Source organism: Coregonus lavaretus (assembly GCF_964263955.1).
Source record: "Coregonus lavaretus genome assembly, chromosome: 3".
NCBI lineage: Eukaryota > Metazoa > Chordata > Actinopteri > Salmoniformes > Salmonidae > Coregonus > Coregonus lavaretus.
Window position 1 is genome coordinate 70,489,510 of NC_139990.1, and position 21,723 is coordinate 70,511,232.

The 21,723-nt window shown below is 44.6% G+C and overlaps 1 protein-coding gene across 1 annotated transcript in view; it reads left to right on the forward strand.

Moving 5' to 3' along the window:
- LOC311109796 (zinc finger protein 236-like) overlaps positions 1 to 21,723 on the forward strand; it is a 78,406-nt gene that overhangs the window by 51,053 nt on the left and 5,630 nt on the right. Inside the window, exons 21-31 of the mRNA XM_084152789.1 lie at positions 1,227 to 1,330; positions 4,825 to 5,232; positions 9,243 to 9,388; positions 9,630 to 9,864; positions 11,898 to 12,101; positions 13,901 to 14,056; positions 14,881 to 15,047; positions 15,525 to 15,653; positions 16,345 to 16,539; positions 19,494 to 19,623; positions 21,046 to 21,219. Of these exons, the coding sequence (XP_084008915.1) occupies positions 1,227 to 1,330; positions 4,825 to 5,232; positions 9,243 to 9,388; positions 9,630 to 9,864; positions 11,898 to 12,101; positions 13,901 to 14,056; positions 14,881 to 15,047; positions 15,525 to 15,653; positions 16,345 to 16,539; positions 19,494 to 19,623; positions 21,046 to 21,219 (2,048 nt within the window). The remainder of the gene's footprint in view (positions 1 to 1,226; positions 1,331 to 4,824; positions 5,233 to 9,242; positions 9,389 to 9,629; positions 9,865 to 11,897; positions 12,102 to 13,900; positions 14,057 to 14,880; positions 15,048 to 15,524; positions 15,654 to 16,344; positions 16,540 to 19,493; positions 19,624 to 21,045; positions 21,220 to 21,723) is intronic.

A 21,723-nucleotide genomic window follows, 5' to 3' on the forward strand; every position in this document is an offset into this window, starting at 1 on the left:
CCCTTTAAAGAATGATGCCTCCGCTATACTTGAGCTGAGTGAGGAGAGGTATGATCTAGTTTGACAGCTGGAATTGTCCCATCATTTTACGGTCATCTTGGAAGAAGAAGAAAAAAGACTGCTATGAAATGGAGAGAGGTGCCATATCAACAGCTAATTTCTTTAGTACAGTGTTTCGGGCAGTAACTTTCAGTTACTTTCGGTCCATCGTTCATTGCCACCCGAGCATAAAACGTTCCGCTGCCAAGAGAATAGGTTCCGCTGAAATTAACTCTGGTTTTATTGGACCATAAAAGTTTGGTTGCAATTAATGGCGAGGAATATTTGATTGGGGTAATATATTAAGTAATGATCATTATGGCTTCCTCAAACTTCCCCCTGGCGACCAGCCATAACTCCAGGCCATATTGAAGTATTTATGGGAAGGCTTAGTTTTTAATTTCAGAAGTTCTTCTAAAGTAGCCTAATTATGGAGTCACTAAGCCTGCCAAAAACAAGGGGAAACGACAGCAACACCCCAGGGATGGCTGCTACAAAGATATATTCACTTCATTTCATGGTGCTCTTTTATCAAAAACAAGAAAGCTAACGTGTTTTTAAATGGCTCCCGAGTGGCTGCATCTCAGTGCTAGAGGCGTCACTACAGACCCTGGTTTGATTCCAGGCTGTATCTGATTGGTAGTCCAATAGGGCGGCGAACTATTGGCCCAGCATCATTTTGCTTTGTCAGCAAAAAATAAAATATTTAAAAATAAACGTGTCCTCGCTCAGGGAGACTCAGGGAGACCTAACAAAGTTCCCTAATACATATTAAAAACAAAGAACAAAGTTATAAGAGGGAGTAAACTAATAATTTTGCTGAGTCAGTGGCCTTGTGCCTGAAAACCTTGCAGATTCAAGTTCAGAAGAGAAGAAGTCCACATGTTGTTATTTAATTTCATGGGAGCCTTGGTAAGCACAAAGCATGCTAAATGAAAATAGGAAAACATCAGAATGGCCGCAGGGGATAAATGCATTGTGTTGCACTGTATTTTTTATGAAAAGAATGTGAACCTTCTTTTAATTTAACTTCTTTTAATTCATTATTAAACTCTGAAACTTAACCTAAAGCATTCCCTTAACACTCTCTCCATTCTAACAGGAATGTTCATGAGTAACTTTGTCTCTCTCTCTCTCTCTCTCTCTCGCTCTCTCTCTCCCTCCCTCCCTCCTCTCTCTCTCTTTAGACATATCCGGATCCACACAGGAGAGCGTCCTTACAAGTGTGACGAGTGTGGGAAGAACTTCACAGTGAAGTCCACCTTGGACTGCCACATAAAGACCCACACAGGTCAGTGTGTAGTGCACAGTGTGTACTCCCACTCCATCTGATCAGATGGAGTGGGATGGATCCGAGGAAATACAGTAGGAGGGAACATTAGTTAAAATGCCACCGTTGGAGTAGCGTAGGCTGATCTTTCCCTAATTAATTAGTTTAAGTGACGTTTGGGTTGTTACTACATTAGCTACAATATGTTCTCAATATGATCCAACTCTGTGGGTGTGGAGTGCACTTTGATCCACAATTTAAGAGTTATATTATGTAAATCAATCAGTAAATGCCGTGTAAGAGGATCCGTACTCAAAAACAAGAGAGTTTATAAATTCTTGGATGCGTATTCCTAATTTATTATGAAGAATATTTCAATCCGCCTCATTTGCATGTCTTATCATCTAACGGCGCCGTGGTGTCACGCCCTGGCTCTGGGGACTCTTATATGTTGAGCCAGGGTGTTAGTTTATATGTGTAGTGTCTATGTTTTGTTTTCTATGTGTTCTTTTCTAGATCGTGTGTTTCTGTGTTGGCCGGGGTGGTTCCCAATCGGAGGCAGCTGTGTCTTGTTGTCTCTGATTGGGAACCATACTTAGGCAGCCTGTTGTGCACTTGTCATTTGTGGGATCTTGTTCCGGAGAGGTTTGTGTTTTGTTAACCTTAGGACTTCACGTATCGTTTTGTTGTTTTGTTATTGTTGTATAAGTACTCATTAAAAGATGTACGCATTTCACGCTGCGCCTTGGTCCACTCATTACGACGATCGTGACAGAAGATCCCACCATAACAGGACCAAGCAGCGTGTCCAGGCTGGAATGGATCGCCGTCCGTGGGAGGAGACGGTGAAGGCGCGCCATAGAGAGGAGCAGCAGCGCCAACCGTGCCGACGTCGGACACGCAAGAGGCAACCCCAATAAAACAAATTTGGGGGGGCACACGGCATAGACGACGGGGCTGCTGGAGGCAGCTACAGGGCGAGTTTGTGGATTAGGAGAGGAGGCCACCGGGTTTAGGGGGCTGGAAGGGAGGTTGGCGGAGCCTAGAGGGAGAGCAGAGCCAACTCCCCGTACTCAGGCTAGGCAGCGTGAGACTGGGCAGGTTCCGAGGTATGCGGAGCTGCGTACTGTGCCGCGAGTGGTCCGGCACAGTCTTGTACGTCCTGTGCTAGCACCACGCACGTGTCGTGCTAAGGTGGGCATGCAGCCAGGACGGAGTGTGCCGGCTCAACGCTCGTGGCCTCCAGTACCCCTCCTCGGTCCCGGATATCCTGCGCCAGTGCCACGTGCTGTAGTGCCAGTACAAGTACACAGCCCTGTACGTCCTGTGCTGATGCCTCACACAGAGTGTGTAAAAATAGGCATTCAGCCAGGACGGGTTGTGTCAGCTCTTCGCTCCAGACCTCCAGTCCGTCTCCACAGCCCGGTCCGGCCTGTTCCTGTTCCCCGCACCAAGCCTGTGGTGCGCGTCGCCAGCCCGGCCCGGCCTGTTCCTGCTCCCCGCACCAAGCATGTGGTGCGCATCGCCAGCCCTGACCGGCCTGTTCCTGCCCCTCGCACCAAGCCTGTGGTGCGCGTCGCCAGCCCGGCCCGGCCTGTTCCTTCTCCTCGCACCAAGCCTGTGGTGCGCGTCGCCAGCCCGGCCCGGCCTGTTCCTGTCCCTTGCACCAAGCCTGTGGTGCGCGTCGCCAGCCCGGCTCGGCCTGTTCCTGCTCCCCGCACCAAGCCTGTGGTGCGCGTCGTCAGCCCGGTCCGGCCTGTTCCTGCTCCCCGCACCAAGCCAGTGGTGCGCGTCGTCAGCCCGGTTCGGCCCGTTCCTGCTCCCCGCACCAAGCCAGTGGTGCGCGTCGTCAGCCCGGTCCGGCCCGTTCCTGTTCCCCGCACCAAGCCAGTGGTGCGCGTCGCCAGCCCTGTCCGGCCCGTCCCTGCTCCCCGCACCAAGCCTGTGGTGCGCGTCGTCAGTCCGGCACAGCCCGTGCCTGTTTCACCGGTGCTCCACACCGGAGCCTAAGCAATCCGCTCCACCGATGTCCAGGCCAGCTCCAGCCAGCGGGACCAGACCAGGGGCGCTACGGGGGGGTAGTTAGAGGGTGGTGGTCACGCCCGGAGCCGGATCCGCCTCCGAGGCGGAATGCCCACCCGGCCCCTCCCCTGTTGGGTTTAGTTGGCGCGGTCGCAGTCCGCGCCTTTGGGGGGGGTACTGTCACGCCCTGGCTCTGGGGACTCTTATATGTTGAGCCAGGGTGTTAGTTTATATGTGTAGTGTCTATGTTTTGTTTTCTACAGTGAGGGAAAAAAGTATTTGATCCCCTGCTGATTTTGTACTTATTTCCCTCATTAAAATGCAAATCAATGTATAACATTTTTGACATGCGTTTTTCTGGATTTCTTTGTTGTTATTCTGTCTCTCACTGTTCAAATAAACCTACCATTAAAATTATAGACTGATCATTTCTTTGTCAGTGGGCAAACGTACAAAATCAGCAGGGGATCAAATACTTTTTTCCATCACTGTATGTGTTCTTTTCTAGATCGTGTGTTTCTGTGTTGGCCGGGGTGGTTCCCAATCGGAGGCAGCTGTGTCTTGTTGTCTCTGATTGGGAACCATACTTAGGCAGCCTGTTGTGCACTTGTCATTTGTGGGATCTTGTTCCGGAGAGGTTTGTGTTTTGTTAACCTTAGGACTTCACGTATCGTTTTGTTGTTTTGTTATTGTCGTATAAGTACTCATTAAAAGATGTGCGCATTTCACGCTGCGACTCATTACGACGATCGTGACACGTGGGGACTAATTGTGCCGGATGATTTATGGGACGGAGTTGTAGGTTTGATTGCCGGCGCAAGATGGCAGCAGAAACGTTTTGTCATTAGAGGGATATTAGGAGATGATATCTCCTCACACCTTGTTCTCTTTTGGTAATTACAGCGGTTGACACTCTGACTCCGGGGCAGACACACTCATTCTCCCTGATTAATGAGAAGGCCCAGACATGAACTAAGTAGGCCTAATACTCCAAGTTATTGTTGAAGAGCTGTGGATTAGTATTCTCTGTAGGGACGTCTGAATTAACTTTTGGAACGGCAGAAATCAGAAAAGTGACTCGTTTTATTGGTACTCTAGGGGAGAAATCGAGGAAAAGGCATCGGTCAGCCAGTCAGAACGGAGGTGCGATACATCCATCAATGGAACAATGACATTCAAACACTGAGTTTCAGGACATCATTGGCAAACGTTTTTTGAGAATAATAGTTTTTTTTATTGATTCACATCAATCTAGAGTCACAATACACATTTTGGACGTAACACCAACCCCTCCCAACCCCCACTACAAACAAACCCCTGGCGGCCCTCACCCGATCCCAGATCTCAGCCACATTATTGCCAAACCTACCACTATGTCAAATAATGAGAATCAGTGCTACACAGTAAAGCCCCTTTAGGGCTACATACTATAGGGAAAACAAGAAGAAACCTACTGTTAACAATGCTATCATTCTGTTGTTCTCTTCCTGCAGGTCAGAAGCTGTTCAACTGTCACATGTGCAACACATCATTTTCCACCAAAGGGAGTCTGAAAGTCCACATGCGTCTCCACACTGGATCCAAGCCCTTCAAATGCCCCTTCTGCGAGCTTCGCTTCCGTACCTCGGGCCATCGCAAGACCCACATCCAATGTCACTACCGGCCCAGCTCGGAGGGTCGGAAGGCCAAGCGAGCGGCATCGTCCAGAAGTAACCAGAACCAGGGCCAGCAGCAGCACCCGGCTAACACAGAGACCCTGCACCCTGTGGGCCTGCTCCAGGCTACAACCACAGACCCTAACATCTACCTTCCAGCCAACCAGGTCCTCACAGGCCAGTTTGACCAGAACCTGCTGCAGCAAAGCCTGGTGGGCCAGACTATCCTGCCTGCCTCCATGTCAGGTAAGGGCCCACTCAGCCACACTCACTCACTCACTCACTCACATCAGGGTTGGGGGTCAATTCCAATTCAATTCATATATTGAATTGCACATGGGTTTCTCTCCATATATAAATATAATTCAATTCCTGACTTAGGTGGAATTCACCTCAACCCTGGCACAGACACACTCACTGTCCATTGCCACAAACACATAATTATTTCATTCTTATTGCCAATACTTATTACCCTATGCAAGCCTAGCTCACCCCTTCGACTATTGACATGAAGCATGCACCCAAGTGCTGCTCAGCACAGCAACCATATTTCACCTGAACAGTCAACCCTAGCCTAGTCTACATTCAAACCATAGTCTGGGACTGAGAGGAGAGGTTTGAAGCCTGAGTCCCACGGGGGGCCAGTATAAAAAAAATAAAAATAATGTATGCACTCACTAACTGTAAGTCGCTCTGGATAAATGTCTGCTAAATGACTAAAATGTAAAATGTAAATTGAAGGTCATTTGTGGTGAAGAGGGGCACGAGGGTTGTTGTACAAAACAAAGTCATCAGCGATTGGATCGTCTCTAACCAATCAGAGTATCAAAGCCAATGACGAATTTCCAAACCGCCTTTTTACCCACGTGTGTTCGAACCCATCGGTTTCTGGACCAATAAGACGGCCCCGAATGTGTTTGAATTCGGTGAAGGGTCGGGGAGGCACTCAGATCCAGACTCATTGTGGAGAAGAAACTAACATCCATGGGCGTGACGTAGCATTTGGCCGGAGCAAGGAGTCTGGGTAGCCAGGCAACGTCTTTCACGCCTGGTTCACAAGCAAGACCAATGTTCTGCAAATATTGCCTCGTGTGAGCCTCATGTCAAAGACAAGTTTCCATCTTATGTAGACTTAAGGGTAGGGCTGTGGCGGTCACGAAATTTAATCAGCCGGTGATTGTCAAGCAAATAACTGTCGGTCTCACGGTAATTGACCGTTAATTAGCATAAACATATTTAGCATCTCCTGGCTTCCACACATAGCCTTCAAGCCATTTTAAAAAGTCTAATAAATCCATGTAATATAGCCTACATCTTCACAATAAATCCATTATTTATTTTAGACAGGTCTAAAGAAGCATGATATGAAGAAAATGTAGTCAATTTCAGAAGAAAATAATAGCATACTGCGAGTTGTCCTTATGTTAGGTCCTGATGTGGCTATGCCAAATGGATGTGGGCTACACTAGTTAATTTAGAAGACAAAATTTGCTTATAATATTTATATAATTTTATAGTATGAAGAATACAATTGAATAAAGCTGAATAAAATAGAAATATTTTCTCCAAACGATTTGAGGGAGTGCGGACATGCGGCTATGCTGTGTTGAGCGGTTAACAAAGAAATAGGTCCTCCTATATGCTTAATTTAGAGTTATTAATGTAACTTTAGTTGTTCTACAAACGTTGGGCTATATGTTTTGATATTTAATACATTGTAAGGCTGCATGATGCGACTCTAATGATGATTTGAAAAAAGTCGCTTGAAAGGCATGAGCTCTGCTTTGTTTTTTGCACAGGCTGTACACACTCAAATAGTCTCTCATTTACAATTTGACAAGCACTTGATAATGCCTTGAATTTCACGGCGACACCCCCTTTGTGGCCGTAATGCACCCTAAAAAAATCCATGCCTTTTGCTGCCCGGAGTGCTGCGTTGTGCCCTTCTCCCTGAGTGTGCTGCGCAATCCGAAGCGCCTCTCACTCACATGGCTCTCCGTGATGTGATCGGGCCTTTCTCACAGGCTACAAGTGAAGACAGACACATCGGGGATGCAACTGCGTGCGTCCTTATCCAATTCCGAGGTGCATATTGAAGATATTGGAAGAACTGTCCACATTTTACGTTTCGGCAGTCAACAAGATGAGTAGGCCTAACGAACAGAAAAAGCACTAACCTAATGTCAATCTACTATCCCCCATAGAACAAAAGTCGACCTATTCCATTCTGTGCGAGAAATAAATATTCCAAACATAGTCTGGGACAGTTGTGGGATGGATAGATCCCAAATTAATACAACCACTAGCATCAAAAAAGCTTTTTTATGCAATGTGGCTGACGCAACAGATCAGAACGTTTAGCTTAAAATGTTCATAAACTATTAGGTTATTTATTCACATTATAAGCGCAGCAAAGCACACATGGTATTAGGCTATAAGCGCGAATGTTCCATTAGCGGAAAACACCATCATCAAAAGTGACCGCAAATGCAATTATGCATGTAATGCTTTATTATGGGCCCCGTGTAGCTCAGTTGGTAGAGCATGGCACTTGCAACGCCAGGGTTGTGGGTTCGATTCCCACGGGGGGGCCAGTATGAAAAATAAATACAAATAAATGTATGCACTCACTAACTGTAAGTCGCTCTGGATAAGAGCGTCTGCTAAATGATTAAAATGTAAAAATGTAAATTATAAAGGTGCAATTTTATGGTGAAAATGATCATCCCCAAACTTGAAAGTCATGCGCTACTTATATATGCCAGTTAGGCTCTACACCCCTTGTAAAGCGGATTAATAACTTAATTTTAAGAAGTTATTTAGTTGATACAAACCGTATTAAAACATATAGGCCTATTGGCTAGACTACATGAGGTGTGCGACTATGATTTGAAAAAGTTGCAAAAAAAAGGCTTTGTTTCTTATGCCTGGCATCATTCACAAGTGATAGGCTAATATTGTCACCATCAGACTATTCTTGATTTTAATCTTGTCTTTACATATACTAAATAATATGTGTGGAATTTGTTTTGCTTTAGAATGAACCATTATCATGCACACATTGAAACAGTGGCAGCGGGAAATATAGTAGGCTATAGAAAGCTGATCCTCCTCTTTTTAAAGAGGCCATCACTCTGTTTTCTCACGCAATTGCATAGCCTATAGAAATGTTGCGCAACATGAGCTCATGGGCTCTCATGAAGTGTTTGATTAGATTTTTCGATTACATTTGCATTGATGTCAGAGTGATTAGAGGGACAATAGAATGCTGAGTACCAGGCAGTTAGCAAGTTTGGTAGGCTACTAATGACCATCAGCAGCATCAGAGCTTCGAGAAGCCTAAATTACCCTGACTAAACGGTCACGTGGAATTTGACTGCCGTCACGACTCGTGACGGTAATACGGTCACCGCAACAGCCCTACTTATATTTTTTCAATCCAATTCATTAAGACATTCTAGGCTACAACTACAGTATGATGTATCTGTTGGTTAGGTCTACAGACTGGGACGGAATAAGGAGTCTAAAACAACATCTGTGGAGTTTTCCTTCTGAAACACTTTAGAGTTTAAATGTTTTGACTGAACTCTGGCTAACTTCATCTCTAATCTGTCATTTGTTTAAACTGGCGGCGAGGAGGAAGCCATCCAAAAAAGCAGCCATGAAGGGAATTTCCCTCACAGCGCTGTTTAAGAATCAAGTAGCACTTCGAAATGGCTTCCACGCACCGTGCTCATTGCTGGCACACAACTCAGGTTGTAGCCCCCTAGTTCCCTAAAAGATCCCCCAGTGGATGATATGTCACTCTGAGCCCTTCTCCTATTGTCTCTCCAAGCAGACAGAAGGCACATTGAGCAAACACAGAAAAATCTAAATTATTTCAATTCGTTTTTTTATTTACGAGAATCTGCATTAAATTAATTAAGTGAAGTAATTTCTCAAAGTCCCACACCTTATATTTTGGTTTATGGTGGGTTTAGAGTCTAGACAGTTGAACTGGGCTCATCATGCATTTGTAAGTGACATTCTTCCAGATTAGATGGGTGTTTGTGATTAATTTAAACGATAGAAAATGGCTGTAAATATCACAGAGTGGGAGTCTGCTTTTCATAACAGCCCGTTTTGTGTTGTGTATAAACTTGATTACATATTGTGCTTTAATGATGTTGTGGAACTTAAAATGCTAATCAAATTATCCAAGCTTGGGACAATAAAGGTCGTCTAAACTAATCGTGTGGTTTGTGATTATATTGTAGCGGGTGGGGACCTGACAGTGTCTCTATCGGAGGGTCTGGCTACCCTGGAGGGCATCCACCTCCAGCTCACCTCTGCCAACCTAGTATGTCCCAACGTCCAGATCTCTGGCATCGACACCAGCAACATCAACAACATCACACTGCAGGTAATGAGTGGCTCCAGGTGTGTGTGTGTGTGTGTGTGTGTGTGTGTGTGCGTGCGGCACTGTGTGTGTGGCCCTCTCTTTCCTTTGCTCTCCTTCTCCCTTTGTTCCCTCTTTTTCATCATCTCTCCTCTGCTCCCCTATCGCTCTCCCTCTCTCTTTTCACCTCTCTCTTCCTCTCTCTTTCTCTCTACCCCCACCCCTCTCCTGTGTTGACTCATTGGGATTCTCCCATCCCCTCCAGATTGACCCAGCCATCCTCCAACAGACTCTCCAGCAGGGATGTCTCCTCTCCCATGCCCTGACAGGAGACGGAGGCCTGACCAGCCACCCTGGTGCCCACCTCATGGCCACGGGAGACCCCTCGGCGCCCTGCTCCAATGTGGTCCTGCACCCGCTCACCAGCCTGGCCCTGCAGCCCTCCACCATCGGCCCCGGCCATGTCACCATGGGCAGCCTTGGCGAGCACGACAACACAGGTGCATGGTGGTCCCATCTTCTCCCCGGAACTTAGCATTTCTGTTCCTATAGTAACATGATCACTCAGTAGAATTAAAGGGATAGTTCACTTGTGTTATGTTTATTAGTCCACTGTTACTACAATCCCAAAACATTGTGCATGTCCGCAGTCATGTTTTCAAGATGGAGCACTTTCTGTACAAAGCAAAAACTGTGATGATGCCTTTTGCATTAAATGTTTTTTTGACCGTTCATGTTTCTCCTCAACTTACCTGTTTCTTTAACGGATGCATACATTTGCTTTGACAACACAGTGCTCCCGTCTTCTCCCCCCATACCTCTCAAATGCATTCCTATGCTAACATTGACCACGTTTACATGCGCACAGTATTCCAGATAGTAGTTAATATCCCACTTAAGGTCTTATCCGGGATAAGCTGTTTACATGCACATTTGATATCCCGCTCATCCTTGTTACTGTAAATAAACAGAATATTCCTAATTTAAGTATATGGATTAAATTGAATAGTAACTGAAATATGGACACTGACTTTGGCCTGTAACCTCTCACATGTAGCGTAATATAATTTTAACTTAAATGTTAATTTTGTCTCGGGAACAGGAGTGGAGAAATATGATTTATTTATTTCAGCATCTCTTGAGAAAATGTGACTGCGCGTGAAATGTGTTATATTTTACTCTGTTATGCAAGCAGACAGTATTTCAACCACGTAAAATATGCACTCAAGACGAACAGAACTCTTTTCAGAAACGTGTTTCGTAATTTTCTCAGCTTTTAATTTCCTTAAAACCGGTCAAACTGATGACATTTTGTCATTTTGCACAGGACTGTTTTGGAGTTAATGTGTTTTCTTCCCGGTCTCTAAATGAAACAGACAACTTTACAGGTGTTAACTAGATTACTAATGCATTAATTATATCGATGTAAGACATTATTCTGGTGAGCACTACTTTATTTAGTCTTCTGAGGCAACAAGTGATGACAGAAGAGAAGCTGCGTGTATCAAACTTTAGTTGACAAATGGCCTACCAAATGTCGGAAATTATAAGCAGAAGAAACATTATTAAAATTATAGTAAATCAATTATAGTAGGCAAAATTATTATGGAATTATTATGGTGGATCGAACTGCGCAGGTAGTCTACTTTTTGAAGTGATCTGTTTGACAATCAGATGAAAACATAATCACACAACACCCATAATATGCAAAACTCAGCCTGCGCAGACCGCAAAAACAACATTAAACAGGATAAGATGTTTACATGCCACAGTATCCCGTCTTAGATCAGCATTTCCCAGGCATCTTATCCGGGTTTCTCATAACCGGGATACAAGCTTTTTCGGGTTATTGTAAACGGGATATGATGTTTATATGCATCAACTAAAAAACAGACTACTTGAGTATGCCGAATAATAACAGGATATTATTGTGCATGTAAACGTGGTCATTATCACTCAGAATAATTCATGAAAATCTGGATTTTCCCCGCAGACACCGAATCCATTTGCTTCCTTTTAGCCAAACACAAAATGGGTAGATGTTTCACTAAAGTATTTTTTAACAAATGAGCTCCTCTCTCTTCTCGTCTACTCATATCCTCTCCTCTCTTTTGGGCTCCACAGCTTTCTGTTGTTGATATGAGTGTGTGTGATGTGTGGCCCCTCTCCTATTTTTTGGGCTACACAGCTTTCTGTTGTTGATATGAGTGTATGTGATGTGTGGCCCCACCGAGATGAAACTGTCACAATGAGTTTGTTCTACAGCCATGCTTTCACACCAGCTGGACCTACTTTGACAGCATAGGGTGTCAGCCTAAGCCAGGGGAAAGGAGGGACGGATGGGGGGAGATGGGAGGGATGGGGGGAGATGGGAGGGATGGGGGAGATGGGAGGGATAAGGAGAGGAGGGATGAAATTGGGAGAGGATAGGAGAAAAAAGAGAGGAAGGAATGGAGGAAAGATAGGAGAGAAGAGAGTCAATTAGTTAATGATGACTTCTGTAACTCCCGGTTCTCTCTCTTTCTCCCTTTAGGCTGTCACCAGGACCTGAGCCATGTGATGAGTGCTCCAGGCCTGGTGTCCAGTGGGGCTCACGGTGCTCAGGAGATCACCCTGACCATCAACAACTCCAGCCTCACCCAGGCTCTAGCTCAGGCCCAGGCCCAGGCCAACGCTGCTGCTGGGGCCAACACTGCTGCAGGCAACCACCCCCAGGAGATCACACTCACCATATCAGGTAGACACACACAAATGATCTGTCCTTATTCTCCATACTTCTCCCAAAGTGTACACTTGCACGCTCCACATCATGTATTTAACAATGAAGGAAACTCTCCAACTAATGCTTGCACCAATTCAATATTCTTTTAAAGATGCACTATGCATAAATTGGTTCTTCAATTTCTAATTGTTTACTTAATTTCAGTTTATGTAACAAAACAAGCAAGTATAGTGTAGAGAATCATTTGACCATCTAAACCGCTGTGAAATATATTTTCCAAAACCAAAAATATTGTATTTTCACCTGTTTGAAGCTGGTGTACAAAACGAAAGTAAAAGACTCAAAACTAAACTTAAGAAAGGGAAGCATAGAATAGAGCACATAGAACAGATCTACCGCTTCTTAGACTTGTTTTCAATGAGAATGACAGATCTATAACACACATTTTTATGTGAATTTGGTCGGGTCGCCCAGAAAGTTACATATTGCAGCTTTAAGTGCACACTTTAGGAAAAGTGTGGGACTCAGCCACAAAAAAAATACACACACACACACACAGCTACAGGCAAACATGCTCACAAGCAGACCACAGGCACTCACTCGCTCATGCCCACACACACGTGGCAGCTAAATAAACTGGCTCACAGGAGCACAATCATCTATTTTTCTGTTCACCTTAATTCAACAAACCAAGTACACAAAGTGATTGCCTGGATAAAAAGGTCCGAAAATCAAGAAATGTGTTTTCTACAGTTGACGTGAACACGTCTTTTCATGAGTCTATAATTGGTAGACTGTCCAGATGCGTCGACAGCGCTTCAAGGATACTTAATCGTGAGATACACAAAATATGTATGAATAGTTCACAAAGAATTCTCCTCTCCTATTCTCCTAAATATGTCGTTGCGACACTCACATTCCAGAAAAATGTAAGTTAGGTGTTTGTGTGTGAATTGACATACACACACCAGCACACACACTCACAGGCACAAGTTTGATTCATTCTGATGCATACACACTCGAGAACATCCTCATACATGGAGCCTTCAATACCCAAAACTTAATCCGAGATACCTATATACAGCTCAGAATCAGTTCCCCTCCACTCTGCCCGGAATTCAAATCACAGAGGGGCAATTTCACGGTAGCCGAATGATGCTGAGACTAAAACATGTTTTATGGCAAACAAAAACCAATGATTTCAAAGTTAAACTTTTTACAAAAACACATTTACTTGACGAACAGTGCAGATGCAAAGTTTTATAACAGAATGCTGGTTTGTGCTTTTTGTGCCGTCATTCTGTTACCAAACTTTGCATGAATGTAAACAAAACCAAAACAGAGAGATGAAGACTGCAGACATAGAAAGTGCAAGAAGGGCCCGGGGAAGATCATTTTATCACGTCACTGTGGGCTGGAGATAAAATGTATTTTCTCTATGAAGACTGCAGACATAGAAAGAGCAAGAAGGGCCTGGGGAAAATCATTTTATCACGTCACTGTGGGCTGGAGATAAAATGTATTTTCTCTATGAAGACTGCAGACATAGAAAGTGCAGGAAGGCCCCGGGGAAGATCATTTTATCACGTCACTGTGGGCTGGAGATAAAATGTATTTTCTCTATGAAGACTGCAGACATAGAAAGAGCAAGAAGGGCCCGAGGAAGATCATTTTATCACGTCACTGTGGGCTGGAGATAAAATGTATTTTCTCTATGAAGACTGCAGACATAGAAAGAGCAAGAAGGGCCCGAGGAAGATCATTTTATCACGTCACTGTGGGCTGGAGGTAAAATGTATTTTCTCTCTCTGAAGGTCAAGACCTCCTCCAGCAGCACAGCACCCCTGGTGGCGGCGAGATGATTGGCGGGATCAGACTGGCATCACCCCAGGGCGCCCACCAAACCACAGGTGCCACCCTTACCATTGGCAATGACCACCTCCTACCTCAGAGCAACGCGGGCATGACTGGTAAGGATTGGCAGTAGTACTGCTGTGTGTGTGCGCATGTGTGTATGATTGCATTTTACTCACCCATTGTGCAGCCCACTTGGATTACACAGTGAAGGGCCTGTGATGTAAAGTGTGTTGAGTGATTCCTTCAGCTGGAGAGATGGGTCTATTAGCATGCTGATTACAGTACCTCACTGCTCATCACTTGTGGAGTTTAATCAACTTCTCGGAGCCATCGTCCTCACTCTCCTCTCAACTCAAGTGGACAACATTCTGTGACAAACAATGAATAGGCATTGAGAGGAGTTGGCCATTTTGCAAATGTATTCTTATTTACCCACAGTGAGTCATCTAATTGAGAGATATTATGAAAGAATGAGACGATAGTAAAGCTTTGGTTGGATGAATGAAGAATTGTGTCACATTGTGCACTAGGGGTTCTTGGCCATTCACATTTTCACGCTGTGGAACACCGTTGCCAAGCTCTTTGTCACTCACTTCCTAGTAGTGGTGATTGTGGGCAAGCTGCTAGGCCTAATTTCCCTTGACACTCTCACATCACAATTTTTAAATGATGTCGCAGAGAAAAAGTAAATTATCTGATGACCTCTTGGAAAATATCTGTAAAATGTGCTTTTTTTTCACGTATTTGCTGTTCATGAGGTGTTCTGAGGCATCTGCCCAATCAACTCCCAGTCAATTTCCAATGGCCTGCTCTCCTTGCGATTCTCATATCCCACAGTGCATCGTTCTGCCCATTGAAAATGCATTGCCAAAAAAATGGCTTATTAAAATCTCTCAAGTATTTCTGTCAAGTTAAATTCTCACCTACTTACTGTCAGTCACCAGCCTGCCACCTAGCACCTCCCTATCGCAGACGTCTGGCTCCCAGAGCCTGGTGATGTCATCATCGAGCATGGCCAGCGACGGCACCGTGACTCTCACACTGGCAGACACACAGGGTATGCTGGACGCTCAACCTCAATTTACGCTCAACTTCAACGCACAGGTAACCACTCTGAAACACACACACAATCATGTACACACACACACACACACACACACACACACACACACACACACACACACACACACACAGGTAACCACTCTGAAAATACACACACGGGCGTGCTTACACTCACTCACTCTCTCACACACACACACACACACACACACACACACACACACACACACACACACACACACACACACACACACACACACACACACACACACACAGCTATATCTTACTATACTTTTTGGGGAGCAACAATTGATTCCCATTCAAAATCCTATTTCCCCTAACCTTAACCCTAATTCTAACCCTAAATCTAACCTAACCCCTAAGCCTAAAATATACTTTTTACAAGTGAGGACCACTTCTCTGAATTTTAGTTGGTTTACTATTCTTGTGAGGACTTCTGGTACTCACAAGTATAGTAAAATGTGTACACACACAGTAACAGTGAGTATTTTCTCTCCATAGAGTCAGCAGTACCAAACTATGCTCAGTGACCAGGATCTCTCAGGACAACAGGCCGGCTCCACCCAGCAGGTCATACTGGTCAGTCACCACCCCCAGGCCACTGAGGGACAGCCCGACAATGTATACAGGGTCAGTCAGTCACTGTGTGTGTGTGTGTGTACGTGTACGCGTGTTGTGTTGTTACCAGGGCCCAGATTCACAAAACACTTCTTACCAAAAACTTAAGAACCTTCTTAAGAAAATAAATAAGAAGTTCCTCAACAATATCTTAAGATTTCATGATTTTCTTACAAACTTCTCAAATATCTTCTTACAAACTTCTTAAATATCTTCTTAAAATGATTGTAGCTAGCAATGGCAATCATGTTAGCATATTTCGTACTGAGATTACTGTTCTAAAACATGTTCTTGGGTTTCAAATAATTAATACTGAAACTTTCATATGAAGTTTGTGAGTGAATTAAACATGTTCAATTTCTTTCATGAGCTTATTTTCTGACCGCCCTGAGTTTAAGACAAGGGTTTAGCTAATTTGAAATTAAGAACATTTCCAATAACTTTATTTTCAATAATCTAATTTCTTCTTAACTTTTTGCTTAAAGAGAAACATAAGAAATAGCGCAAGAAATTTCCAAGAACCTTTTTGAGGAATAGCAACTTTGCTTAACTTTCTTCATAAATCTATAGTTAAGGATAAAATGCCAGTTAAGAAGAAATGTATTCTTAAGAAGGTTCTGTGAATCTGGGCCCAGATGTCTAAGAAGGACTGGGCGGTGGGTAGGATAGTGTGTGTAACGTGTGTGTGTTGTGTTGAAACTAGCTATCAGAGGAGGGCCAGGCAATGGGGAAGGAGGACCAGGGGGAGAACCAGAAGCAGAACCAGTGTTTCTACTGCGATCAGGTGTGTCAGAGCGCTAACACGCTGCGACGCCACTGCAGGCAGGCCCACGGAAAGGACCGCTGCCATGTCTGCAGAGTGTGTGGCAAGGCCTTCAAAAGAGCTACTCACTTAAAGGTAAGCATGGACAGACACACACACACACACACACACACACAAACACACACTGGAGACTGGACTATAGCATAGAATAATAATAATAATAATATGCCATTTAGCAGACGCTTTTATCCAAAGCGACTTACAGTCATGCGTGCATACATTTTTTGTGTATGGGTGGTCCCGGGAATCGAACCCACTACCTTGGCGTTATAAGAACACTGTCAAGTTTGCAGTGTGTGTGGCAAAACAATGCACAGTAGGTCTAGGCAGACACACACACACACACACACACACACACACACACACACACACACACACACACACACACACACACACACACACACACACACACACACTACAGCATGTTTATATGTTGTATGTATTCCTTCCATTCCCTGATAGTAGTTGCCCTGTCTTGCCCTCAGAGCAGAGTTGGAGTCTCCTTTGAGAGGAGAGGTGTGTGGAGGCTAAACTCTGGATAATTGTTTCCTGTGGGGCCAGCACTGCTGAGTAGCCCCTCTGGTGCCTGAATAATCTTGAGTGTATTCTGAGTGTATTCCAGGCGGTGGGACAGGGTTAGGAGTGGGTTACAGGAGTCAAATGGCGGAGGGCTTCTCAGCATTCAGGGGAGTTTAAACACAATTGCCTTCAAGGACCTGAGCACAATGACTTTCTTCTGCTGCTTCAGTTTCTGACGGGGTCTCGTAAGAACGATAAATGAACTGTCACTCTTCCCTCTCTCTGTGTCCCAAACACCTATTGCCTCCTGACAGGGTAATAATAGCCCCAGGAGGAGCGAGAGGTAAAAGTTAACAGCTGAAGTCCAATTTCAGATTGTTTTTAGGCCAAGGGTAACTTTCTCGAGTGCAAACTTTTTCTCCTCTGACAACGCTGTCGTACTCTACTCATGAGGATACGGCTGCCCAAGGAGGAGAGGCTCTCCATTTAATAGCTCCACTCCAGCACGTAAACAGTGGGAAGTTCACAGCACTGAGGAGAGAAGAGGGGCACAGGACTGGAGGAGCTTGACCTAATTTCTAGGTCTATATGCAGAGGCAAGGCACCTACAAGCTGCTCTTGTCCAGCCTGAGAGCCATGCTATTCTTCAACTCCTCAACGTCCTCCTCTGTCCTTGGCTGTGTGTGTGTACAGTGTGTGTGAGCGTATGTGTGTGTGAGTGTATGACCATCTTTACCTGATATGACACGTGTGATCCCCTGATGGCGTGTCTGTGTCCATGTGTATGAACAAGAGAGAGAGAGAGCATATTAGGTGTGTGTTTGCTTGTGCGTCCTTCAGAGAGCGTTCGTGTGTGTTAAGATACTTGTATATCTTCTCTGGCTCAGTGACGCCCCCCTCATTCCTTGTCCTCGCTCGCCCTGCTCCCAAAAGCTTTCCTCATCTCATTTACGAAACTAAACGCTCCGTTGGATCGGGGGAGCACGGCTGGAACCACATCAAAGCCTATTCCGTACTAATCGGCAGCCCCGTGTAACCCCAGAGTCTTTCCTCCTCTCACCACGCATTACCTAATCTAAAGCCATGACTCCTTTTTGGAGAAGGTCATTGGCTTTGGTAAGCCAGGGCTCTGTTCAGTAGGTATGAAACAGGAGAGAATGTTTTGAAACGGAGCAGGTAGTGCACTGAACGTGACCCAGTTTTGTTAGCTCTTTCCCGGTGCTCCTTATTATGGGAAAACTGTTGTTAAATGTGGACCTTGACTCAGCAGTATTGGAGAAGGTTTTATCTCTCGTGGAAAGATACACTTAACATAAATGGTAGTAGCATCTGCCGACAGACTGGGATGTGACAACAAACAAGGAACTTTGTTCCGGTACGCAGATTTTTCATCCCTGATAGTTTTGGACAAATCCCGATTTCGCAGCTGCTCGCATCTTTCGGAAGGGGAGGGGACATTTGGCCCATAGACTTCCCTGAAACTGGCTGAGTTTCCGTTTAGAGGGGTGGATACTTCGTTAGTACATTAAGCTTATCAAGCGTCTGATGCAATTACGCAAAATATTTTAGTTCTGGGTGACCGAGATTAGAGAATGTTTAATTCATGTTTTGTTTTATTTCTCCACTTTACAATCTGTTGCTGGGTTCATTAACTTAATGATATAATTTAGCGATGGGGAGAGACAAAGAGCAACCCTTTCAGCAATAGTTAAGAGGGAAATACCAGTACTTTTAGCAATAATGTTTAGGAGTAGCTTTTATTTAAAGGTCAATACCAGGGCTGCTCAAAGTGGGGCCCACAGGCCCAAATGTCACCCTTGACAACATTTAGTTTGGCCCGCCAGACCAAAGGTTTAAGCTCATATTCACACATGCACATTCACACGCGCAGACACACACTCACACACGTACAGAGTGTGAGGTAGTTGTGGAAATGTTTTGTTTGTCTGAGTAGTTGGTTTGCTTGGCCAGACTTTTCTATGACTCTGGGAACATGCAGAGGATGTTCTTAGCATGGTGCTGCAACTTTTAGAAACTTTTTCAGTTACTGATTAGTTTTTTCTTGATCTTAAAAGCAATCAGGGGGCTACTATACCATCATTTTCATTCATCACACTATCCTATGATGAGACTAGCCTTCTTATTTTTTTGTTCATGACTAGACAGGAGTTTTCTTGATACTTCTTCATTAGACTTTGGAGTTTCTTGATACTTTGTCATTTGACTTTGGAGTTTCTTGAGGATTCGTTATTAGACTGGAGTTTCTTGATGGGTAGTCATTAGACTTAAGGCTTTATTGATGGTTTTTCAGTAGACTTGTTTTTTTTTGGATGGTTCATCATTAGACTTTGGGGTTTCCTATGGTCCCAGATTGTTCTTTCAGGTTTGAAGAGTATGGCTGCCGGTTCTCGTGAAAATTGCAGATTATTTTTACGTATTTGCTCTTTTTCAAGTTTTCTTCTGAAATATTTCTTAAGTGTCCCCAGACCTCTGACCTCTTTCTCCTACAGGAGCACGAGCGTGTCCACCAGCGAGGACCCTCACTGGGCTCCCAAAGGCCCAAGTTATTCAAATGCTCCTCCTGTGACAAAGCTTTCGCCAAGCCCAGCCAACTAGAGAGACACAACCGCACACACACAGGTAATCCCACACACGCACGCACAGCGTTCACTCGAATACATCTCTGACTAGTATTCTATTTAGAACTATTGTACACCCCAGCCTTGAGTGTCAGATCTCATTGAGCACAAAGAAGGAGCGAAAGTAAAAATGTACCATGTGAATGAAGTTGCCATCCGAGTCCTCGACTAGAGTGACCTTCCATCAGGCATTTGGGACACTTCAAAGACCTCAGGAAAATGATTTCATGTATATGCCTCAATGTCAAAATGACCAAATGAACTTCTTCAGAGCAAAGCAACCATGTTCTCTCCTAAGGTGAATTTAACGCAACCCCGACACGACAAAGTAGGATGTGCATTTGCTTCTTTAGAATTGGGACATTTTGTTCTGTAGAGGTAAGTAAAAAGGTGAAGTGCGACTTGAATGTTTTGACTCGTGTTGGTGCCTACTCTTATGGCCACCCACTCAATGGCTGTGTCAGTGGCAGGCCGGGGTGAGATTACTGTAATGTTGTGTGTTGAAGAGCCCACTGGGGCAGCTGAACCGGTAGTCTTACCTTTTATCGTCCCCAGCAGGAGAGGCTGTAAGGGCGCTTGTACACACGACATGTTATGACGTAGCCTAGCTTGCTAGCGTTACATCAGCAAGCGAAAAGCATCACAATCACAACCGTTGCTCTAACGGGGGGCCTTTCCGTACTGGAAATAGGTTTTACTCTCCATCTCCACATCAGAAGATCAGAGGCAGTGTTTTCTCCACACTCTGAGAGCTATTTTAAGTGGGGAGCCATTGTCTTCACCAAATTGTGTGGCAGTTTCCTCACAGTGCAGTTTTCATGGTTTAGATTGAGGCAGAGGTACTTACGTAATGGCCATGGACTAATTTACAGACATAACAGGTCTCCTCAATTTCAGTCAAATATGTCAGAATGTATTTTTTACTGTAATGGTACCAATTATGGCAGGTCGTTATGTTCCAAGATTATTCTAAAGGCCTTATGTACACTATCCTTTCTAAATGGGAATCTGGGGGGGAGGCATCTCCTCGCAACGCTATTCTTCTGAATTGGCATAGTAGACTACAAGTTATATTGGTAAATCTGATTTACACTTTGCCGGCATTTCACACCTTTCAGCAGAACTGACAATGCCTTACATTTTTTATAAAAATGTTATTAAATTGGATGTAAAGTGCTATTGCTTGCAGGAATATACTGCAATGCAGCAATTACTGTAAGCGCATTCACTTTTTAGAAGTACTTCTGTTCCATATCTCAAAACTTATTTTAGTGCGAGACAACTTTTTATTGCCTTCTCACCGCACACTCAAGATTGAATTAGAATGTGTGTTTTGTATTCATCCGGCGAATTGCACCGCCATTTGCAAGCAAGCAAGTAACCTTTGCACTCATTAAAGTCTTGAGAATCTGTGTTTGTGCAGGTGAGCGTCCCTTTAAGTGTTCCCAGTGTGACAAGGCCTTCAACCAAAAGAGTGCCCTGCAGGTACACACGGTCAAACACACAGGGGAGAAGCCCTACAAGTGTGAGATCTGCAGCATCAACTTCACACAGAAGAGCAACATGAAGCTGCACATGAAGAGGTCGCACGGCTACGGTGAGTCACGAGCACACACACTCAAACACGTGCAATACTTTTTTTCCACTCACACTCAAGACTGTCTAAAGCCGAGCACATCTCAAGTGTTTGTGCATGTGTGTGGTTGAGCTGAGATGAAAGGTGACCTTGTGCGCATTCGCAGCCAGACAAAACCTTGCTTGTCAGTCTCCGATACTGTAAAAAGCAGGCTGTCATTCTAAATTCTGAGCATCCCTACATGCTCTCTCTCTGAGGAGGCCGCATCCCAAATGGTACCATATTCCCTATATTGTGGACTACTTTTGGCCCATAGGGATAAAGCGCATTAATTAGGCTGATACTCCATCTCTCCATTCCGCTGCATTTCCCTGCCTGGCAGGCCTTTGACAGACGTGTCATGACAGAACCTGTCCCTTTTGTTCTCCTTCAAAGATGGATACTGAAGCTTCAGGCCTAAATATTTCAACAGCCACCGGGCTGATTGACTGGAGCTGTAACTCAGTGCTTTATTAGTTCACCTTG